The following is a 23,024-nucleotide window of genomic DNA, read 5'->3' on the forward strand; positions in this document are numbered from 1 at the left end:
TATTACAAGATAGGATCTTGCTGTTTGATAGCCTTGCATTAATTATTCACAAGCTCTTATACTTCATTTGCTTTGCATCATTAACCTCTTAGAACATGTCCCATTTTCCAGAGGTTGGTAGGAAAGAAGTTATGACTGGAAATACTGTGAGGGTAAGACACTATTTTATGATTTCTCTTTGAGTCTTACCTACTAATGGCTTTATTTTGTTTCTTCCAGTGAAAAAGGCAATTGAGTTGAAGTCAAGAGGAGTCAAGATGCTGCCCAGCAAGGACAGTAGCCATAAAAACTCTGTCTGTAAGTCCTCTTTCTTTCTATATGAGGATTGATATGTCAGTTACAGGGAGCACAAAGGAGAGGAGAGAACGGAGCAGTTCCGGAGAAGTGGTTCTATAAACTGCTTTTCCCGTTTAATCTCTTTCTCCTTTTCTTCTTCCAAAAGTATTTGATGGGAGAAAGAATATACACTGGCTTCACATTGTTTGGGGAAGAATGTCATGTTGATGCTATCTCCTAAACATGTCTCAAATCTGTCTTACTCTTCGCCCTCATTGGTCACCATCTGAGACTGGACCTTCCAGATTTCTTTGTTAAAAGGTGTTCCACTATTAGGGGTTTGGACTCCAGTTTCTCTCTCCATTCTGGTTTACCTCTCCAGTCTGGTACACCAGATTGATCCTTGGGACATAGAGGTTTGGTCTTGTCATCTTCCCATTAAAATGTTCCTGATCATCCATGGTCTGAAGAATAAAATAGCTTTAGGGCAAGATGTGCATCCTTCCAAGGAAAACAAGAGTGTGAAGACCATGTCTATGTGGGTTCCATATGGATATGCCCAGCACATGGTAGGCACTCAGTCAACAGCTGTTGGATGAGTGAAAATATCCCCTACCAACTACTTTTCTGGTGTCTTCTCCTTGACGCCCCTCATCATTATCTAGCCAAAAGGACCACCACGCCATTCCTTGCACATGTCATTATGCATCTCTGCTAGAAGTCCCCTCTCCCTTCTTTGCCTGCAAAAGCCCTATTTGAGCCTAGAGACTCACCATATGAAGGCTTTCCTGACTCCCCCAGGCACGGTAGGTGTTCCCTCTTTTTGTTCCCCCATGGTTGCATTCTTACCTCTGCTACAGGATTTACTTTGCCAGAGTGTCACTATGGGTTTGCCTATTCCACTAAATGCAGATCAGTAGGCTCCGCGGAGATGCCCAAGTGGGTTTATTTCCAGTGTGGTCCTTCCCACACATCCTGCTCTTTTTAAGACTGTCAACCTGTTGGATTTCCTTTTCTATTCATTCCTAGTGACCTCTTCTTGTGCTGTTCTTACGAACCTGCTCTCTTGGTGCTCTTTGCCCTGGTGTTTGGAATCTGTGTATTTTATTTGTTTTCCCACTGCATAGCAGTTGGTGGAGGTGGAAGTTTGGGATGGACATCCGGAGCACCCTTAGTTCAACCAACTCTATTTTTATCTGGATGGTATATTGAGCTACTGCACAGGTTTTATTCATGACAAATATTCCACTAAAACTAGTAAATAAGCAAAAACTAACTATAATAAAAATCTTTAAAAGTCACATTGTAGATTGACCTTCCTCTGCTTCCTCAGTGTGCCCGTTTTACGGCTTCCTACTGAATGCCCGTGTAACAATAGTCCATCTACTCTGTGCAATGACCCTGCCCCATGGCATCTGGAGAGGACAGAGAGGTAGACCCAGACCCCTAGGATGTAGGCTTCAGACACAGGGTGTGTCTTAGATCGTTCAGGCTACTATAACAAAATATCATAGACTGGGTGATTTTAATATATTTCTCCTAGTTCTGGAGGCTAGAGTCCAAGATCAAGGGTCAGCCGATTCAGTGTCTGGTAAGGAGTTCCTTCCTGACACATGGATAGCCATCTGCCTTCTCATTGTATCTTCATGTGGCAGAAAGAGATCATCTTTCCTCTCTCTTCTTATAAGGGCACTAATCTCATCATGGGGGCTCCACCCTCATGACCTAATCACCTCCCAAAGGCCCCACCTCCTAACACCATTGTCTTAGGGGTTCCGATTTCAATAAATAAATTTTAGGGGGATGCAGACTTCAGTCTATAGCAAGGTGGATTCCCCAAACTCTGACTACAACTCAGGTCCATAGGTCCCACAAAAAAATTACTCTGTGAATGTTTTCATTCCACTTTCTGTTTGATAATCATGAGGAGTGTCATTCAATTTAGATTAGACTCAAAAAGGATGGAAGCCAAATGCAGAAAGAAACCAACTGAGGGGCAGAGGAGAAAAGAAGAGATTTTTCAAAAATAAGATGTAATGTTTTGTTATTATTAGCCTTTAATTCAGGATGTTCAATAGTATGGGAGATATGGTACTTATAATAGTTTTGAAATTGATTTTTTTATGGTTAAAATCTTGCAGAAATGATCCATTACTATAGAGCCACGTATCAAGTGAACTCTTACATCAAATCAATATTAGATCCAATAGAAGATCAATTAGACATCAAGCTTATCTGCTGGAATGACATTTAGGCAGAAGGTTTTTTTGTGGGTATCTCTCTCTGTCCTTATCTGAACATGAATTGACAAACACGTAATTAATCATTTGGCATTAGAAAGTGTTCTGTCCTTTCTCCCGGCAGTATTAAACAATTTTTTTTGTTGTCATACATGAGAATTAATCATTAGAGAAAATAAGGAATTGAAGAAACGGTGAGCCTTCTAAGATCAGCAGTGCAATAAACAGTAATATGTTATTTATGTGGAAGGTGTGACTGAGAAAACTTTAAGTGCTTCACAGAGAAAAGAACATGGGCTTTGAAGCTAGAGAGACATGGATTCAGTAGCTATAAAAGTATTTATCTCATTCAAACCAAGTTTCATCATTTATAAAATTATGATAGCAATGATTTTTATAGCGTTGTCATGTAGATAAACCAAAGTATTTGTAAATTGCCCATTCCAGTATATGACATAAGGTGGGCATTCTGCAAACCATACCCATTAGGAAATTTCCATATATAAATAGAAGGAAGTAAAGAATCTGAGTAATAGGTCAACCAAGAATTTTAATGGCCCAGGGGTCATACTTTCCGGAGGAGGAGGTAAGATCCAGACCACTGAACTTATTTTCTAAGATCTTAGAAAATCGTCTGGCTAGTCAGAGAAGGTGAGCCCAGAATGCACAGACCTCCTAAAAAGCCATCCAGCCCACATTGTAGCACATGGTGTTAGCCTTTATCTATGAAATGATGGACCCCATTTTCTCATTTAGCTCCTCATTAATTTCTTGCCATCTTTATGACATATGAGATTGCACATAAAAGTAATTTATGTATTTTATACATATAGCTTCTCTTGCTGCATAGATTTTATTTGCTGACATTATTTAATCATTTGCACACAGATTATCTAATGTATTTACATATAGCATTTATATTAAATGCTAGTAGTGCCTTTGGTACTGGCTTCATTCTTTTTCAAGCCATTCAATAGACTTTTTATTGTTAGTGCCTTCCTCTCAATTCTAACACTTAGTGACCCTGTTTACAGCAGAATGGAAATCTGCCTGATATTTGGGACAATATTTTCAGAAGTGAGTGGCCAGGTCCTTCTTTCTAGTCTGTCTTAGTCTGGAAGTTCCACTGAAACCTGTCCATGGGTGACCCTGCTGGTATTTAAAACATTGGTGGCATAGCTTTCAGCATCACAGCAACACGCAGCCACCACAGTGTGACAACTGACAGACGGAGGTGTGGTTCCCTGACGGTAAAGGAACCCTGTGAGAGCACTGAATCTTAACCCCTAGACCCCCAGGGCTGGCTACAGTAAACACTAGTCTCTGTCCTTTCTGCTTTACCCCAAGGGCTGGTTTTCTCTGGAAGATCACAGCCTCTGATATTCTAGAGATTAAGTCCAAGCATACAAGTCACTCTTGCCCAAGTTACACAATTGCCCTGAATCTTGGTTCCTCCATCTGTGGATTTGGGGAAGGGTAGAACAAAATATTCATACAACATGCTTAGCCCCGTGTCTCACAGCCATTGTTGGCGATTGTCCCACATCACTCTCTGTTGACCTCTACTTTAGTATTTTGCATTCTATATCGACGTTTTTGTTGTTGTTTATAGGTCTTTCTCTTTCATGAGGTTCCTCACAGCGGAAGAAATGTGACAGCAATGACCATGTACCTATCTTTTTACTCCAGAATCTAAGACTGTGCCTTCTAGGAAGTGCTCACGCAGTGCTTAGTAATTAAAACCTGACATGAATCGACTACACTAAATGGACTACAACTGTCCTTTTCTGGGTTTGAGTTATGTTCTGCCAGTAGGAAGCCCCAACAGGGTATTGGAAGGAAACACAAATATTAAGTTGGGGTATTTATTCCCCAGTTGCCTCCTGCAAAGTCCCCTCAGGCTGGCTGTGCTCGAAGGTGCAAAGGACAGAGATCACAGCTCTTCTCATAGGGGATGACCCTAGATGACCCACTCCCTCTGGATTTCAGTACTAATTTTTTGCTCTTGTTGCTTCCAGCTTAGGGAGTGATAATAGCTCAGCTCTTACTAAGTCCCAAGTTACCATACTCTTCCTGGTAGCGTCTCTACCTTTACTCTGGTGTAAACAGCTCCTTTGTATGTAATCCTGCTTTACATTCTTCTCCTCCAGAGGGGTGTCTGTTTCCTGTTAGGACCCTGTCTAAGATGAGGGCAAGTGCTCCAGGTTTTGGTGAACCACAAAGGGCCAACTCTACCAAAGATACAGAGGTTTTAAAAAAAACAACAAACAGTAGACAAGGCAAGGAATCGTGCCTTCTGGCTATGTCAAATCCAAGCTCAGTTAACTCCTCATGTCTGTCCTCTGAGCATCAGATAGGGGCTAAGCTGGAAAGAGAGATGGAGGACCTAGCTAGGGAAATGGAAGCATCTGACAGACCACCTCAGGAACTTGCAGTTTAATGACGGAAGACTGATACAATAATAGTAGTTAGATCATTGCAGTGCTGAAACAATGGGCTATGTACCATATATGATAAGAGGAGTAAGCAAAGATTTTGTAACTTGTACATTTAAAAAGTTTATACCAATACATAGTAGCTGGTATATAGACTGAAAGAAAAACCCCCATTGTTCCCTTGAAAGATAAATACTGTCTCTATCGGGATATATCATATGGTCCCTCATTCCAGCCTTTTCTCAGTATGTCTCCCTGTGTTTTCTTCCTAAACTTGCCTTGATTATGCATTTGGTCCCAGATGAGGTCCTTGAGAGCTGAATTCTCCTCCAGGAAACACCTCCCATCTGCTGCCCCACACTGAACGACACACTGCTCCTCCTCATCCTCTGATAGCCCAAGCTAATAAGCACTTAGCAAATATTTACTGATTAAGCAAATGAAGGAAGGAAAAATTCAGGAAAGACTCATTCTCTGTATTGTGTATAAAAGCCCCACATCTGTCTTTTACTCCTCTCAATGGAAGCTGATGCATCTTTTCTGAGTTTTGCTCTGGAATCACTAAGTCAATCAGTTTCTTCACCCAGCCCTGACTTCATTTACCACTTAACGCTTAATAATTCACTTTCGTTCTTAACGTGCATGAACTTAACTACCTAGGGTGGAAGGATGATGGAAGGCTGTGGAGCTATTTCAACTCTTCTGTACAATGAAGGTGATTTCCTACATTAACTCTTAGAGTGAAATGATTTTGAAGCTTGGTTTCTTATCAGTCTCATTCATTATTGATTAATAATGTTTTCAGAAAAACCCAAAGATAATTAAGGTATCCATTCTGCATAATGGTCTAAATTTCTCCTTATTTTAACTTTTAAAAGATGGCAACATAAATGGGCAACATTATGAACAGAAAGGGCATCCGGAGTGAACTCTGTAAATGCCTCACCCCCAATCTTCGTTGTGCTCACTGAGTGATGGTGGGCTCATCTTTATTCTGAGATTGGATCTTTTCAAAACCAAGGGGTTATTAAATTGCCACTATCTATTTCTAAATTATGGTAAGAGTAGATGCAGTTTCTTCTTCCTCTTCTTCTTCTTGACATTCTCCTTGGCGGAATACAGATTTAGCATCCCTAAATGCGAGAATCACATGACCAGATAATCCGTTAGTGCCCTTCCAACTCCAAAGTATAAAAGTCTGTACGGAAGAGGATAAACAAAAACCTTGGTTGTTATTGTTCAAGAGCTGGCTTTCCTGTGTAAAGTTAAAGACAAATGACTTTACAAATTCAGTATTGATTTGTTGTAACTCACCCAGATGAATTGATGGCACATGCTGTGTACTGAGCATTTGCAGTTACTACAGCTTATATCCAAGCAGGATAAGATATTTGATTCAGAAGCACTATTTAATATAAAGCCAAATAAAAAACTGTGGAAAAGTTGAGCAATATAATGCATTATCTTATAAACCCTAGGGGAAAAATAACAATAGAACATTATGAAATAAATGACCCTAGAATTCTTCTACTTTCAACTCTAAACTATTTATTTCATTGCCTTTGTTTTTATGGACGATCAATTTTTTTTTCTACCTTGAAAAAAGTACCTAAAGCAAAACAGAATGATTCATTCCAAGTTGCCAGATAGGCAGTCCTATTAATGAAAAGCAATTGATCGAACGTTGTCTTTTATAATGACACTCAGGAGTTCTATTTTTCTCTGGCTTTTCTTTTGTCTCAGACATAATTATTTGAAGGGCAGATTTTAAAACTTTTGCAGCACCATTTTTAGAACAACACTACAAAATGATGTTTTAACTACTTTACTCAGTTAAAAATGCAATCATATCTATATAATGCTTGAGTTATCTTTTTAACATGGTCTGACTGGTTAATCCATTTTCTAAAATATGCCATTATAAAAGATTTTTCCACCTTCCCTGGGTAATATGGTGTTTATCCACTTATCACTATAATTACTATATTCGTAGTCCATGTTTTCTTAAATTTGGAATAATTTAAGAACCAATGGAATATACTAGTGTGTAATATTCTCTTTTTACTTATATTCTAATCTGCTTAAAGAAAAAGAAGGTTTATCTAATATCTTGCATGGTTTCTTGCCCTCATGTCAACCTCTAAGCTTAGTAACATAATCACCAAGAATGGCTCAGCCCAGGAAAAAACTTTTATCAATTCTTTCTCTGCAAACAGGGATTAGAGGAAGCTAAAGCAAAGGAAAAAAGAAACAATTCTCATTAATAAGGTTAAAATGAAAGATAAGGAAAAGGCAAACCATCTCAATAACTTTCATCCCGTAGAAAGTAGGAGTTCCTGTATGATCCAGTTCCAGAATGGAATGAGGCATATTTGATTTTTTTATCCTGAAATTCTCTCTTGATCTCCATACTTTTATACCCACCTGCCCACTCAAGATTTTCAGGCCACTGTGTAGCAGGCTTATCTCGCACTCTTACCCATCTCAGGAAAAGGCCACTACTTTCCCATGATTTGGGACCTAGAGCTCAGTGCCGTCCCTCTCTCGAGCAGCCAGCATGCCCTGTTCTCTCCCAGAATGCATCAAAAGCCAGCCATTTCTCTTTACTTCCAAATCCCCATCATCCCTCATGTGTATTCTTGTGTCCACCTCATATGGTCTCCCTGCCTCTGCCTGTTTCCTTGCAGTCTGTCTCCACACCACAGCCAGTATGATCTTGGAGAAATATCAGTGGAATCACTTCATTCTTCTGCTCAAAATCCTTCACTGACTTCCCATCACAGTCAAAATAAATGTAAATTTCTTGCAGAGACCCACAAGGCCTCATTACCTCTACCCCATCTGCTCTTCCTCTGGCCCTTGTCCACTAGTTTTGGGAGCTGTTTTTAAAAGACCTCAGACACACTCCCACCTCAGTCTGTGCTGCTCTGTTTCCTCAATCTGAAGATATCTGCCCAAGGGAACCTCATCCCTTCTTTCCTTCAGATCGTTTCTCAAAATTTAATTCTCTATGGGGCTCTCACTGCTCACCCTACCTAACTTCCACTCGTCTGGCCACCCACCACTTTATATGCTTTTATTACCTGTTTGCTTTTCTCTGTATCTCTTATCGTCACATATCATATATATAATATACATCTATGCCATGTGTGTATGTTTACTGTGTGTGTTTGTATGGGTGGATGTGGGATAGATAAATATACATATATATGTTTGCTGTCTCCCACACCCCCCATTAGAATATGAACTCCATGAAGGCAGATATTTTTATCTGCCTTCTTCACTGATATCTTCTGAGTACCCAGCAGAATCTCAGGCACACCACAGTTGTTCAGTAAACATCCGTCCATTGAATGGCTGAGTTTTCTCTTTATGTGGTGGCCTGAAGGAGTGTGACAAAGTGATGCTCATACCTTTTTCAATTTGGTCTTTATACTTCACATCTTATTCATGCATTCAACAGCCACACGTAGAAGAAAGACCAATAGCTGTGATGAAGATAATCAAAATATGTTCCTTTCCTAGAGGAAATTACAATCTACTGGCATTTCCAGTTATGTCAATATTTGTCAGACAACATGTGCCGTAATCAAGGTAACAACATTTATTGAGGGTTGAGCAAAAATAGAAAATAATCATCTTTCAAAATAGTTACAGATCAGCTCATAAAAGGTAAGAATCCACCGAAAGAGAGAATGTAAACAATATTAAAGTAGTTACTGTGCAAGGCACGTCACCATGCCTCCATATTAGACCTCATCAATGGCTGGATCAATTGGATGTCTCATTTATGTGGTTGAGAGAAAACCATGCCTATTGTCCATTTTGCATATGTTATATGGAAGGGGTACAAATAATTCAATAGTTCATCAATTAAAATAAAATACTGTAGTCTTAGAATCATTATACCCACTACATGGAAGGAAACATTAAAACCACGAGGCATTAATGGCTCTTTTTCAAGTTTCTGTAATGAAGTAATGGCAGTTGGTAGTAAAATTTCAATTGTCGATCTAACTTTGGTGCTCTAGTCTAGTACTTTGGTCAGAAAGTACTCTATAATGCATTCGTTTTCCTCCATACCACTGCTGAGAGAGTCCAGTTGTTACTGAATTGATGACTGGGACGTTCTTGCTTTCAGAAAGGTCATTTGAAGAATCACAGTGAAAGGCTGCTCTGCCACTCTACAAAGTGCTTCCCCAGATGCAGAGCTTGAAGTGGGCTACTGGTGGGAGGGAGACGGGGTGAGGGCAAGGAGGATGGAGTGAGGCTATTAATAAACCTGAATGACTCACGTAATAAGACTTCTAAGTCAGGCTACCCAGGGAACAGAAGTCATTCCTCATTCTTTAATCTTATCAGCTCTAGATGATGCTCTGTGTGGTTTCAGCCTCTGAAACTTTATTCCAGAAATAATTTCCAACTGGCGTTTTCATCAGGACATAATTTCCCAGGTAACTGGATATACTGTTGTTCTATTGATCGCTATGTGAAAAATCTCGAATAATTAACATGATTTGCTTTACCCATCTACAAAAAATGTGTTGTTTCATAATAATGTTGTTATAGTTACTGAACTTGTTATTAAATTGCTAGACAGGCCTCTCATCATCAGGTTTTGTTGGTAGGGGACGTCGTTGCTGTTTTATTAATGTGTGATTTATTTGAAAGGTAGTGGACTAGAGTGATTGGCGACACTGTCTAGAGGAAGGCATGCTGGCTATTCTCTGTGCAGGACTGCTGGCACTAAGTACTCTAGATCTTGCTTTGAAGCAGATTTTGACAGTAGGAAAAATAATAGCCCCATTAACCTCTAACAGTTGTATAAAGGTTTAATAAAACACGAGAGATAATTGCCCCAGTCTACTCTGTTCCATCATCAAATGTAGTAATATGGAGTTTTGCAATTGTTAAAGATCCTTGTTTTCTTAACAAAGATCCACCTGCATACAGCGTGACTATATTAGATTGTATAAATTGCTTCATAAATCAGGTGAGTAAATTATGCTTGCAGTGTCTAAGTGGGCCTTTGTCACTGCAGGAGCTAAAATATCTTTTAAAATGCTGTGGAAAATCTTGCTGTGAAGGTAACTGCTATCTGGATACATTGGGAAGAATAGAATTGCTGGTAACTAGAAGCAAATCTAGGTACTTCATCAATTATTTAACACACCATTTACAAATACAACCTATCAATTAACCAAAAAAAAGGGCCTATTAAAATAGGTAAAACAAGATATAGCTTGATTGGATTATGGATGGTTAAATTTCACTGTAACCCTAGAAGTAAAACGCTTTTCAAATGGTTTCAGCAGACAATTATAATTGATTTACTTAAGGGAAAAACTCACTTTGCAAAATAACTAGAGAATGCATTCTTTTTTGTTTCAAAAAGCAAATGGGAAACAACCTACAGATTGCGGTAGATCTCAAAGAACTGAACATTTCCATCACTTATTTTTTCAGAAGCCCAAAATATCACATGCGTTTTCATCAAATTTTATAAAATAACTTAATCTTCCCATATAATTGGATGAAAAATGTCTCTGAAGCTCTGAGGAATGGTGGGATTATTGATGTTTGGGTGTCGATACAGTTTGAATAATTCCAAGAGCAGTCAGAAGGCTGAATCGCTATTTTGTTGTAATTAAATTATCCTATATGATCCACTGTGTTAGTGAGTAACTTCAGTCAGAAACTCTAAAGATTATGGTAATTAATCATGGTAGTTCCTTTATGAATTAAATTAAAGCTGTCTATTTTATACACAAGGAAACTAAGGCGGTGAGTTAAATTAATTAGCCTCCATAGAAAGATACGAGAACTGGAGGTAAAAATCAAGAAGTCCCGAGGACACCGAGGGGAATTCAGAAAAAATACACATCCCTTAAGTCTTATCATTTTATTTCAAACACATTTTAAAGGTGTAAGGAGAACAGTGGAAATATTTTCAGATTAAGTCCTTTCAGTGGAGTACTTACAGAATTACAGAATCACAAAATTGAGATTGACTTCTTGTTTTCAGGAAGAAATCCGTTGGCCCAGGTTTGATCACTTTGTCTCACTGAATGAGAAATTTGGAGATAAATGCACTGATATTGACCAAATGGTGATTATGCTGATGATTTATGTCTATTTTAAGGAAAATAATTCGTATGGGGGGCTGGCCGGGTGGCGCAGCAGTTAATGCACACATTCTGCTTCAGTGGCCCAGGGTTCTCCGGTTCGGATCCAGGGTGCGGACATGGCACCACTTGGCATACCATGCTAAATAGGCGTCCCACATATAAAGTAGGGGAAGACGGACATGATGTTAGCTCAGGGCCAGTCTTCCTCAGCAAAAAGAGGAGGATTGGCAGCAGATGTTATCTCAGGGCTGATCTTCCTTGAAACAAAAAAAAAAGAGAAAAATAATTCATATATTTAGTAACATGGAATGTGTGAGAGGAGGCGTAGGCACTGCATGTTTATGTAGATTGAGGGAGACGGAGAAACAGACATCTTCCTCCAGTTATTCAGGGAAAGCCTTATCAAGAAGACACTATTTGGTGCATTTAGATTCAGGCAAGAGGCTGGTGACCTTGCAACCCTCCTGCCTCACAGGTCACACTCTGAGGACTTGCACACCTATCATGTGCCCTACACAGTGTCTTTCAAACATTTTACTTAGCTGCCAGTCTCTGTTTTGAACTGCGTATTTTGAAATGATTGTAGATTCTCAGGAAGTCGCAATAAAATCTACAAGGAGGTCTTGCAGCTTCCCCAGTTTCACTGAATGCTAATACTTTCCCTAACTACAGCATAATACCCAAACTGGAAGATTGAGTTTGGAACAATCCACAGAGCTTATTTGGATCCCACCAGTTTTACATGCACTCGGTGTGTGTCTGTGTTTGCATGCAGTTCTGTGCAACTGTAACACACTTGCATTCTTATAACCTCTACCACAATCAAGAGGCAGAAGAGTTCCACCAAGAGTCTCCCTTGTGCTGGCCCCTTCACAGCCACACCCCTCCTCCACCTGGCCACCACACATCTGTTCTCCATCTCTGTCAGTTTGTTATTTCAAGAATATCACGTAAATGCAATCATACGATATATAACTTTTTGTGATTGTCTTTTTCTCTCAGCACAGTTTCTTTGTAATCCATCCAAGTGATTGTGGGTATCAATCCTTTATTCCTTTTTGTTGTTGCATAGTGTGTCATGGCATGGATGTACAACAGTTTGTTGAACCATTGGCCTGTTGAAAGATTTTGGGTTTATTTCCAGTTTTTGGCTATTAACAATAAAACTGCTATGAATATTGTGCTATGAATGGTTTGCTCATGAACATGGGTTTTCATTTCTCTTGGGTAAATGCCCAGGAGTGTAATTGCTGGGTCATATGATAATTGCATATCTAGGTTTATAAGAAACTAAAGCTAAATCAGTTTCCAGAGTGGCTATACCATTTTACCTTCCCACAAACAACGTATGTGTGATCCAGTTCCTCAGCATCCTCACCAGCATTTGGTGTTACTGCTATTTTTTTTTTTTAGCCATTCTAGTAAGTAGGTGGTAATATCTCACTATGGTCTTAATTTGGGATTCCTTATTAGCTAATGATGTTGAACGTCATTTCATGTGCTCATTTGCCATCTGTCTGTCTTGTCCAGTGAAATGTTAGTTCGTGTATTTTGCCCACTTTATATTCAAATTGTTTGTTGTGCTTTTTTTCTTTTCCTGTTGAGTTTCAAGGCTTTGTTATGTATTCCAGATCTTAGTCCTTTGTCAGACGTGTGTTTTGCAAATATTTTCTCCCAGTCTGTAGCTTATATTTTCATCCTCTTTAGAGGATCTTTTGCAGAACCACTCTCTTTTTCAGCTGATAGATTTCCACCTAAAAAAAAAAAAAAACCCCACAGATTCTAGTTTCTCTTAAAAGCAGGAAGACCTGGCAATATTGGGCCTGTGATCATGCATGGCATCGACGGAAACGGTGACTGTGGCTAACCCTAAATAGAAGAGGAAGGTGGCCTCATTCGCCAGAACCCCATGATCTGCTGGGATCCTGCAGGCTGTTTCAGTTTACACGGCCTGTACACAGAGGGCGAAGAAACTGATGAAATGTTCTCATTCATAATCTCATCAGTGATTAGACATTTTCATGGGGAGTCAAATGAAATGTACTAATCTTGAAAGAAGGCAATTTAAATTATGGAAATAAAGCTTAAGTCAAACGATAAAGAGTAAGAGAAATATATCTTACAAATACTTATTGATTTTTCTCAACATTTTAATCTTTTATTTCTAGTTTGACCATATTATTTTAGGTTTAAAATGGACCATTCTGTTTCCCTTACTCTGTTGTCTTGGCTCCAAAATGGAATAGCCTTAATATAAATCATCAAGGATATATAATGATGATGTTTTAACTTCAAAAGTGTGCCTTAATTATTTTTTACAAATTATCTAAATTAATTACTACACTAATTGGATTAAATTAGATAATTTAATTACAGCAAGTGGTTATATTTATTTGGCATAGTACTTGTTTGGTCATATCCCTTGAGTTCAATGCATTTACATTATTTTCATAAAGGGGAAGCAGATGGGGAGAAGCTCTAAGTGGTAGTTTATGCCAGAGAGAAAAATAAGTCATGCTCTAAGACACGTGAACAAATACGGCACCTCAAGGAGATAAGCTAAGATTAACAAACTGGACAGTCAGGAAACTGCTTTGGAGACGGAAAGCACCATATCTTGCAAGCACCGCCTGTTGCAATTACTATCAGAATACTTGCAGGAATCCAATTTGCTTGTTTAAATCACCTGTTTCATAATTCGAAGTGTCAGTTTGAAAGTCAAGTGCGATGGTGTAAACCATGTGACATCCAGGCAGGATACTTCATAACGTATCTGGGAAGATCATAGCTTTAAGTAAAAATTCAGGGTTGGTAATTAATTAACGAGAAATTTTCCACGCTCTCAAGGAGAAAATCTTTACAGCTTTTTGTGCGTGTGTTCACATGATCAGTATTCCCCAAGTGTTTGCATGTTTCTAACACTGGGAAGGATGATCCCATACAATTGCACACGCGTTTTGGAAAGTCTGGTTCAGGTGTCACCCTTAAAAAGATAGAGAAGAATTAGAAGAATATCAAGTGCAGGAGGTGAATATGTTGTGTAAAGAATACAGGGGTAGTTTCTGTGAAATGGAAAAAGAATCCTATTATAAAGTGAAGAAGTATTTGCCGATTGATCTGTTATCTACATCCAGTTTATCATGTATTGAGTGTCTCATAATAGGGTTCATCTATAATCTATCCTTCCAACCAAACTACTGTTTTACTTACTTTCAGGCACAATTTTCTAGAATCCACATAAAAATTCTTTATGACGTGTTTTGACCCGATTTATTTTTACATAGTATGCTGTTTACATCACAATGGCATGCTTAAGCTGGCTTCAGTTGAATGAATAACTTTATTTCTCTTTTCCACTCCTTTCAGCAATGAAAATGACAAACTAAAATCTCTTTTTTGGGCGTTCTTGTGAAATATCTGAACATTTTTCTCCAGTGCTATCATCCTTCAAAATAATGATGTTCCCTTACCTGGTAGAAAACAAAGGAGCAAATATCCTATTAATGTTCTTCTCTGTATTTGTGGTAAACTCTAATTATCATAATGCAAAGCCAGACTTGCATTTCTCATGATTTTTATATTAATATTCACTCTATTAAGAGGATTAATTGGAGTGTATTTTGTTAAAATGCCGCCTAGTCTGTCAGACGATTTGAGCAATTCTTTTTTAGTTTTTGTTACTCAGCATTTCTTATTGGGCAGTAAGAGTTTTCGGTATAGGACATTAATTTGCAAATTCTGCACGACAGCACTCCACTTTTAATTGGATTAAGATCTTCGCCCATCTTTCAAATTCTTCAAAGTTTTGTTGCAGATATAAGATAAATCTGATTTTTGGACACTGTCCTAAAGGCCCTCTATGATCTGGTCCCTCTCTACTTCTCCAATATCATTGCCCTACACTTCAGCAACAACCACACACACGCACACAATACCTCTGCCTCTCCTTATGCTGGCTTATTTGTTATGAACATCATTTCTGCCTGGGCCCCCTTTCGTCCCCAAACTTTTTGTTTAATTCTTTGGATAACTTCTGAATCATCCTTCGAAACTGAAGTGGGATACTGTCTTCACTACTTTTCTGGACACCCTCCACTGAAATGACCACGTCCGATTGATGCTTAATGTCTGTTAACATCACTTTGCGCTCAGCATGAAAACCAACACCTTAACTCCAATCTGCAAAGTTTCCATGATCCTGTCTTTGCCTCAGTTTCCAGGCTCAGTCCTTCCTGCTCTCCCCTGTGCTCCCTGCACTGCAAATGCATTTAGCTTTGCTCTCTGCCTTGACCTTGCTCAGCTTGTAGCTGCCTTCCACACTTTGCATGAGCTGCTCCTTCTCACTGGTCCACTCTTCCCACTCCTCTCTTTTCTTTTGCAGCCAAACTCCACCTAGTGCCTCCAATCTCTCCCCTTCCGTTCTCTTTTAAACCCACACCAATTATGTTTCTACCCATCTTCCAACACTGAAATTGCTTGGGGCGATGTCACCCAGACAGTAGCCCCTCCTTCTCTGTCACATCACAGGTCCCTCCTTCCTATCTGAATTGTACACAATGGAAAGTCTCAGGGGTCACCCAGGGACTCACCCTACACCCACTCCTGTAGGGATCTCATCTGGCCTTCTGGCTTTGTGTACCGTCTCTCTGCTGAAGAGTCCCAAAATTGTATGTTCTGTCTGTCTGCTCTGAACGCCAAATGCATGTGTGCAGCAGTGTATCTCACATCTCCTCCTGGACTTGCAATAGGCAGGGCCGGTGACCAGTCCTTCTGGTTGTTAAATTGTGTGAGCTGCCTCTCCCGCCTCATCCAACCAGGACTTTGCTCCAGGCAGCCCATAATCAAGCAAATAAAGCATTTATACCTGAGTATAACAGAGTTTCCCTGTCTCTGCTCCAGATCCAGGGCCCCTTCTGATGTGTGGATGTCTGTGCCTTATCTGTGTTCATATTCACCTTCTCAGTGAGGTCTCCTCTGAGCAGCCCCAACACACGCACACTTTGCAATCCCTTTGCTGTTTTATTTTTCTCTTTAACTCTTTTCGTTATCTAATAACTGAATATATGTATATGTATTTTATTTAATTTATTTGTTTATTGTCACTCTCATAAAAATGAGGGTAGGGATTTTAATTTTATGTTCCCTGTAGGACTATGCTTGGGATATGGAAGGGACTCAATAGGTGGATGTTGATGAATGAATGAAGGAATGAGTGAACGAATGAGAATCTCCATGGAGCTTCCTCCTTCTTATCATTTGGCTAACAATTCCTATATCAAGTTCTCAAACACTGGTTCCCTCAACACCCTAGGTAAGTTAGCCCACCTTGCAGTCCTAACAAAAATAATATTCCACTTTACGCTGGTCTTATCGCTTATATGGCATCTGTCAATAATTGAAAATATTTATTTATCCATTTGGGTTTTCTTCTCTTTCTCCTGAAATATAAGCTTCCTGATGAGTCCTTGCCTTGTACTTGGTTGGATACACAGAACATATTTTGCCTTTTGCACGATAAGCATTTGCTAAATAGTATTGGTTTATTGATCACCTGCCAATTGACCACCTCACCATAGCATAGTACCTGGTACAGAGTGGTTTACTATATCCATCTAACTACCTATCTACTCGTATATGTCATCTATCTATCATTTATCTAGCATCTATCTTTCTCTCTCTGTCATCTATCTGTCTATCTACCATAGTCTACATACACAACAAATAGATGCCTGATCACAGGGAAGGATTTTAATATTGTAAACTTTCTGTAGAGTATATCAATATTAATATTAATTTTACTTTTATTAATAATGAAGGCATATTCAAGTTAATCACATGGAAAACAGGACCACATATCTTATCTTTAACATATAAAGACCAAAACACCATTAGAATATTCAAATTTTTCCAAAGAAACAATACTAATATCCAGTAGCCATATTTTTGTGATGTGTGTTTGGGTCCACAGGTCTCAGAAGATCCTGCAGTGAAAGGCATGTGGGCATAAGACAGACTTTCCATGTTTTCCTCAGAAAAGTTCATTCTCAGAAATCTTTATTCAAGTGTAAATGTCAGGTGGCTCTGGGTCAAATGAGGTATGTTTGAGCTGACAAGCTCCATAAAAAGCATTTTATCTGAGTGCCTTCCTTTGGGGAGGTAGTAGCCCACGCCTACAGGAAACAGAAACCGTGGAGGTGTTGGCAAACTCTCAGAGGCAGGGCGTGAAGGATTTTGCTCCAGGGCACTGAAATGTAACTGGTGTAAAATTTAAAAGATGAGCAATTTAATACAATGTTAACCATAATAAATAGCTAAAATAGGATCCACCAGATGTAGCAATTATTTATCATACCTCTCTCAGTGAGTCAGATAATGAATTGCGAAGTTGATTTGAGGTCTGATCCAGAGCATGAAAATTGCTGAGTTCCAGCTCTGCTAATAATGAGACCAGAACCCAGACATCCCCATCTCTTGAACTGAGTGACGGCCGTCATTGCAGAGGAATGAAAGGAGAACAACGAATTAAAGATACCCTCTGAGTGCATTTTCACAGTGGAAAGTGTTTGATCTTGAAGCCATGTAAGTTATAGAGTAAAATTCCGTCTAATGGTATTCAAGTCACGTACTCTTTTTACTCATTTTTTGTATCACTGCACCTGCCTCATATCTTTTTTAAATCAAGGGGAATCATTAAACAAATAAAAGAGTATTGATCCTCAATTGCCCAATTTCTAAAATAATGATGATAACATATATGTTATAGGGTCATTTCAATCATTTACTATGGTTCTTATAAAACAGCCCAGTACCTGACACAGATAGGCACTTAGTAACAGTATCCATTGTTACCATATTTGTGTTCGTTGGGACAGAAACCACAGTGTGGAAAACTGATCATAGTTACATGTAAGTATAACAATGTTACCACTTTCAGATTCATTCCAGTACGCCATGAAAATTTTATTTTGAAATATCAATGCCTTGTATTCAAAAGGAAATTAAAAACTCCGTTATACACCAGAAGTTCCTAACCTTCTCTCCACTGAGACAGATTTGATAGATGATGTTCACTTGTGTGGTCCAGAAGAGAAGCCCAGAGGTACCAAGATACTGAGGAAAACCCCTTCACACCCTCCCCACATACCACACAGACACAGACACACACGGGCACATGCACACATGGAGTCAGTCAGTCAAAGTGACTGACCTGTTTTATTTGAATGTGATGCTCATTTTTCTTTTTTTTCAAGATTGGCACCTGAGCTAACATCTGTGGCCAATCTTCTTTTTTTTTTCTTTTCTTTTCTTTCTCCCAGAAGCCCCCCAGTACATAGTTGCATATTCTAGTTGTAGGTCCTTCTAGTTGTAGCATGTGGGATGCCGCCTCAGCATGGCTTGATGAGCGGTGCCATGTCTGAGCCCAGGATCCAACTGGAGAAACCCTGGGCCGCTGAAGTGGAGCACACATGCGAGAACTTTAACCACTGGGCCACGGGCCGGCCCCTGATACTCATTTTTAAAAATTAGTGCATTTGACTAATTAAATCACCCGCTTAATGAACTCAAAATTTGCTAGTTTATAAAATAAAAATATAGCTATTCTAATTTTTTTAGAAACTGAACTGTGTCATGTAACAAGAAAGCATGTTAAATATCGCTTGGTGCAACCCATGGCAAAGATAGAGTCAGCTGGGGCCATCTATATTTCTCAGTTAGCTTTCTTACAACTCAGTCACATCTTCATGAAAGCCAGGCAAATAATAAAATATTTTGAGACTGGCAATGATGCTACCATAGGGGTAACCTTGAATCGTCTCATTACTATAAAAAGATTGCAAATGTCAGCTAATTTCTAGGTGCATGGTTACCAACAATGTCTTTGGAACATTTCCCCTAACTGACTCCAACAGCCACTGCGCTGCCCCAGAATTGAACACCCCTGACCACAAACATAACGGTTCGCCCACAGGCAGTGCAGGGTGCCTTAGAATATTTTATCCAAAGCTGACAAATCTGAGATTCGTTTTTCAAGTTTATTATTATTTTATTTTTCCTAATGCAAGAACTCCATTTAGCCACCATCCTCACAGGTTAACATATTATGTATTGTGGGTCAATATTATGATACTCTTGGCATTGTTTTGTAACTTCCTTATTACTTAACTATTTAATTTGATTATTTGCAACTTTATTTAATTTCAATCAATGTCCATGTGAAATGCTGAGGAAAATATCTCTTTTGGAAGACGTGGGTTTTTTTAGCTGACGGGGATGGAATCATGGTGCCTCCACTCAATAGATATTGGCTTTGCCAAAGTCGCTTCATGTCTCTGAGCCTCTGAAATGAACTGTCCTTAGGTAGATGTCAGGGAATTAATCAACAAGAATGACTCCTTCCTGAGTAGTAGAAAACTGGAATGGTGTAACCAGAGTGAGGATGAAACACTGGCTATCTTCAAGAATCAACCCATAACTACTTCTAAATGTCTTGCTGTACCCTTCTTCTCCTAAACATTTTATCTAAAGGAGACTCTAGCATTTCAGATTGCATAAGCTAGTGTGATACATTGGAAGGGCAATACAAGAGTTAACTAGATCATCCTGGGGAGACTTCGTCAATGGTTAGCCTCAGCCCTCTGGCACTGAGCTGAAAATTCTGTGATTGACTTATAGAAGTTGTGATTGATTAAGAAGGCAGGGAAGGGGGAAAGGTCTGCAGCCCCCTGAAACTCATGACATTGCTCCCCAAAATCATATTAGAACACATGGTCCTACAATTTAAACCAAAGCAGAGTGGTTGGGTTGGTGTTATTTTCTCATTTTATTGATGGATTAAGAATGATCATGTGAATCTCACTTTTACTAAGATAGTCCTTAAAATCCAGCAAATAAGATGAGTACAGAGGGCATAATTCTACACAGAGCAATTGAAGTGAGATGACACTTTTTAACTTTATAATAGTACGTTCATTTGATTATTTAATGTTGACCTTTTTATTAAGGAGACTTTTAGACATACACGAAAGCGGAGAGAGTTGTATAAAAAGCCCCTATGTAACTTGTCATCATCATTCCATCATGTGTATTTCGTCCATCTACCGACTCACAATTTTTTTCCTAAAGTGTGTTAAAGCAAATAACAGGTATTGTATTCCTCTATTTGCAAATGCTTACACATAGAAGTATTTATCTGATATAGACACACTTATAACCTTTTATAAAAATCGTAGCTGTAGTACACTTTTTTCACATCCAACATTAAATATAATTTATTAATTCCTAATATGTCTAGTTTTTCAGAGTTGTCACAAATTATCTTTTAGTGTATGGCTTGTACAAATCAGGATCTCAAATGGTCTGCCTTTGGTTGATGTGTGTCCCCAGCCTATTTGAATGACTATTCCTTTCCCACATCTCTGCTTTTTTTCTTAGTTTCTTAAAGGTCCTTCATAGATTTTTTATGGACAGCTTTAGTTCAGAGAGTATGTTTACATGGTTGGTGTTTTCAATAAACCCCTACCCTTGTTTGTTTCTTTTGTTTCTCTATTTTTTTTTTCATTTTGCCTTTAGGCTAACAAGTGGTTTTTACAACAACTGGAATAAAAATTCTACATATTATCTTATATTTTGCAAACTCGGTTTGGTAGCCCAGTTGAAGTCCAATTGTGTTATTTAGAGAGGAGCTAATGGAAACAGATGAACAGAATTAATAAAGATTTCTCTCATGAGCTGACATGAGTTTTGCTATCTACATGTGCATTGCTAATCTCTGTATTTGCATCTCAGTTTGGCCTCCATTCTTTTTGTTTATTTTTGTTTTGTCTTGTTTTTCTTGGCACTCATTTTTTAAAAATCAATAAATGACTATTTTAGAGAAGTTTTTAGGTCTACAGAAAAATTGTGTGGGAAGTGTAGAGTTCCCATATATCACCAATTACCAGATCCCACCCCCACATCAATGTCCCTCCAGAGTGGTACTTTTGTTACGATTGACAAACCAACATTGACACACCTTTATCTCCCCAAGTCTGTCGTTTGCATTAGGGTTCACTCTCTGTGTTGTGCAATCTGTATGTTTGACAAATGGATAATGACATCTATCCACCTTGATAGTATCATACAGAGTAGTTTCACTGCCCTAAAAATCCTCTCCTCCATCTATCCATGCCTCCCTCCCCTTTGCCCCCTCAGCAACCACTAATCCTTTTACTGTCTCCATATTTTTGCCTTTTGCAGAATGCCATGTGTTGGAATTATACAGTATGTATATTTTTCAGATTGACTTCTTTCTCATAGTAGTGTGCATTTAAGGTTCCTCCATGTCTTTTCATGGCTTGATAGATTTCTTATTTTTATTTTTATTTTATTGTAAAGATTGGCACCTGAGCTAACAACTGTTGCCAATCTTTTTTTTTTTCCTTCCTCTTCTCCCCAATGCCCCCCAGGACATGGTTGTATATTCTAGTTATGAGTGCCTCTGGTTGTGCTATGTGGGGCACCACCTCAGCATGGCTTGATGAGCAGTGCTATGTCTGCGCCCAGAATCCGAAACGGCAAAACCATGCGCCCCTGAAGCAGAGCGCGCGAACTTTGACCACTCAGCCACGGGGCCAGCCCCGATAGCATTTTAGTTTTTTTGTCACTAGTGATGTTCCAGTGCATGTTGTATCACAGATTATTTATCCATTCATTTATTGAAAGATATCTTCATTGCTTACAAGTTTGGGCAACTATGCACAAAGTTGCTATATACATTCATGTGCAGGTTTTTGTGTGGACACGTTTTCAACTCATTTGGGTAAATATCAAGGAGTGGGATTGCTGGATCGTAGGATAAAGGTATGGTTAATTTTGTAAGAAACCTCCCAACTGTCTTCCGTAGTGGCTGCACCATTTTGGGCTCCCACCAGCAATGGATGAGGGTTCCTGCCACTACACACCCTCTTCTGCATTTGGTATTGTCAGTGTCATTCTGATAGGCGTGCAGTGGTGTCTCACTGAAGTTTAATTTGCATTTCCCTGATGACATATGATGTGGTTCATCTATTCATGTGTTTATTTGTCATCTGTATATCTTTTTTGGTAAAGTGTCTGTCCAGGTTTTTTGCTCATTTGAATTCAGTGGTTTTTCTTACTGTTGATTTTTACAAGTTCTTTGTGTATTTTGGATAACAGTCCTTTATCAGATGTGTCTTTCGCAATTATTTTCTTCCCATCTGTGGCTTGCCTTCTTAGTCTTTTATTATGTCTTTTGTAGAGCAAAAATTTTTAATTTTGGCAACATCCAGCTTCTCAATTTTTTTTACAGATTTGTCTTTGCTGTTGTACTTAAAATGTCATTGCCAAACCCAAGGTCATTTAGGTTTTCTCCTGTTACCTTCTAGGAGTTACACAGCTTTGTGTTTTACATTTAGGTTTATGATCCATTTTGAGTTAAGTTTTGTGAAGGGTATAAAATTTGTGTTCAGCTTCCCTTTTTTGCATGTGGATGTCCAGTTGTTCCAGCACCATTTGTTGAAAACTTTATCTTTTCTCCATCATATTTCCTTTGCTTGTTTGTTAAAGATCAGTTGACTACAATTGAGTGGGGCTGTTTCTGGGCTCTCTGCTCTATTCCATTCCTCCATGTGTTGGTTTTATCAATAAATCACACTGTCTTGATTACTATAGCTTTATAGTACCCTCCATCCTTTATAGCATGTCAGAATCTACATCATGCTACGTTTTCACCCAGAACGTTTAAAATCTAAATTTGTTTCTTAAACTGAGAAGGAAAGAGAAATTCAGAGTGGCCTAGAGAAACCTTGCAGAAGTAACACTAAATTTTGTTTCACCATAAGATAGAATCTACATGTTTTTCCCAAGTGGGTTTTTCCCCCTAATATTTCATTTTGCATACAATAATTATAAATAGCTGCTAATATTTATTAGGCACTTGCATTGTA

General features: G+C 38.8%; 1 protein-coding gene across 2 annotated transcripts in view; it reads left to right on the forward strand.

Moving 5' to 3' along the window:
• Positions 1-23,024, forward strand: part of CSMD1 (CUB and Sushi multiple domains 1) — a 1,831,060-nt gene that overhangs the window by 1,178,316 nt on the left and 629,720 nt on the right. For both annotated transcript variants that reach the window (XM_070598372.1, XM_070598373.1), the window contains exon 7: positions 220-297. In XM_070598372.1, coding sequence (XP_070454473.1) covers positions 220-297 — 78 coding nt within the window. The remainder of the gene's footprint in view (positions 1-219; positions 298-23,024) is intronic.

The sequence above is a fragment of the Equus przewalskii genome, chromosome 28, assembly GCF_037783145.1.
Source record: "Equus przewalskii isolate Varuska chromosome 28, EquPr2, whole genome shotgun sequence".
Lineage (NCBI taxonomy): Eukaryota > Metazoa > Chordata > Mammalia > Perissodactyla > Equidae > Equus > Equus przewalskii.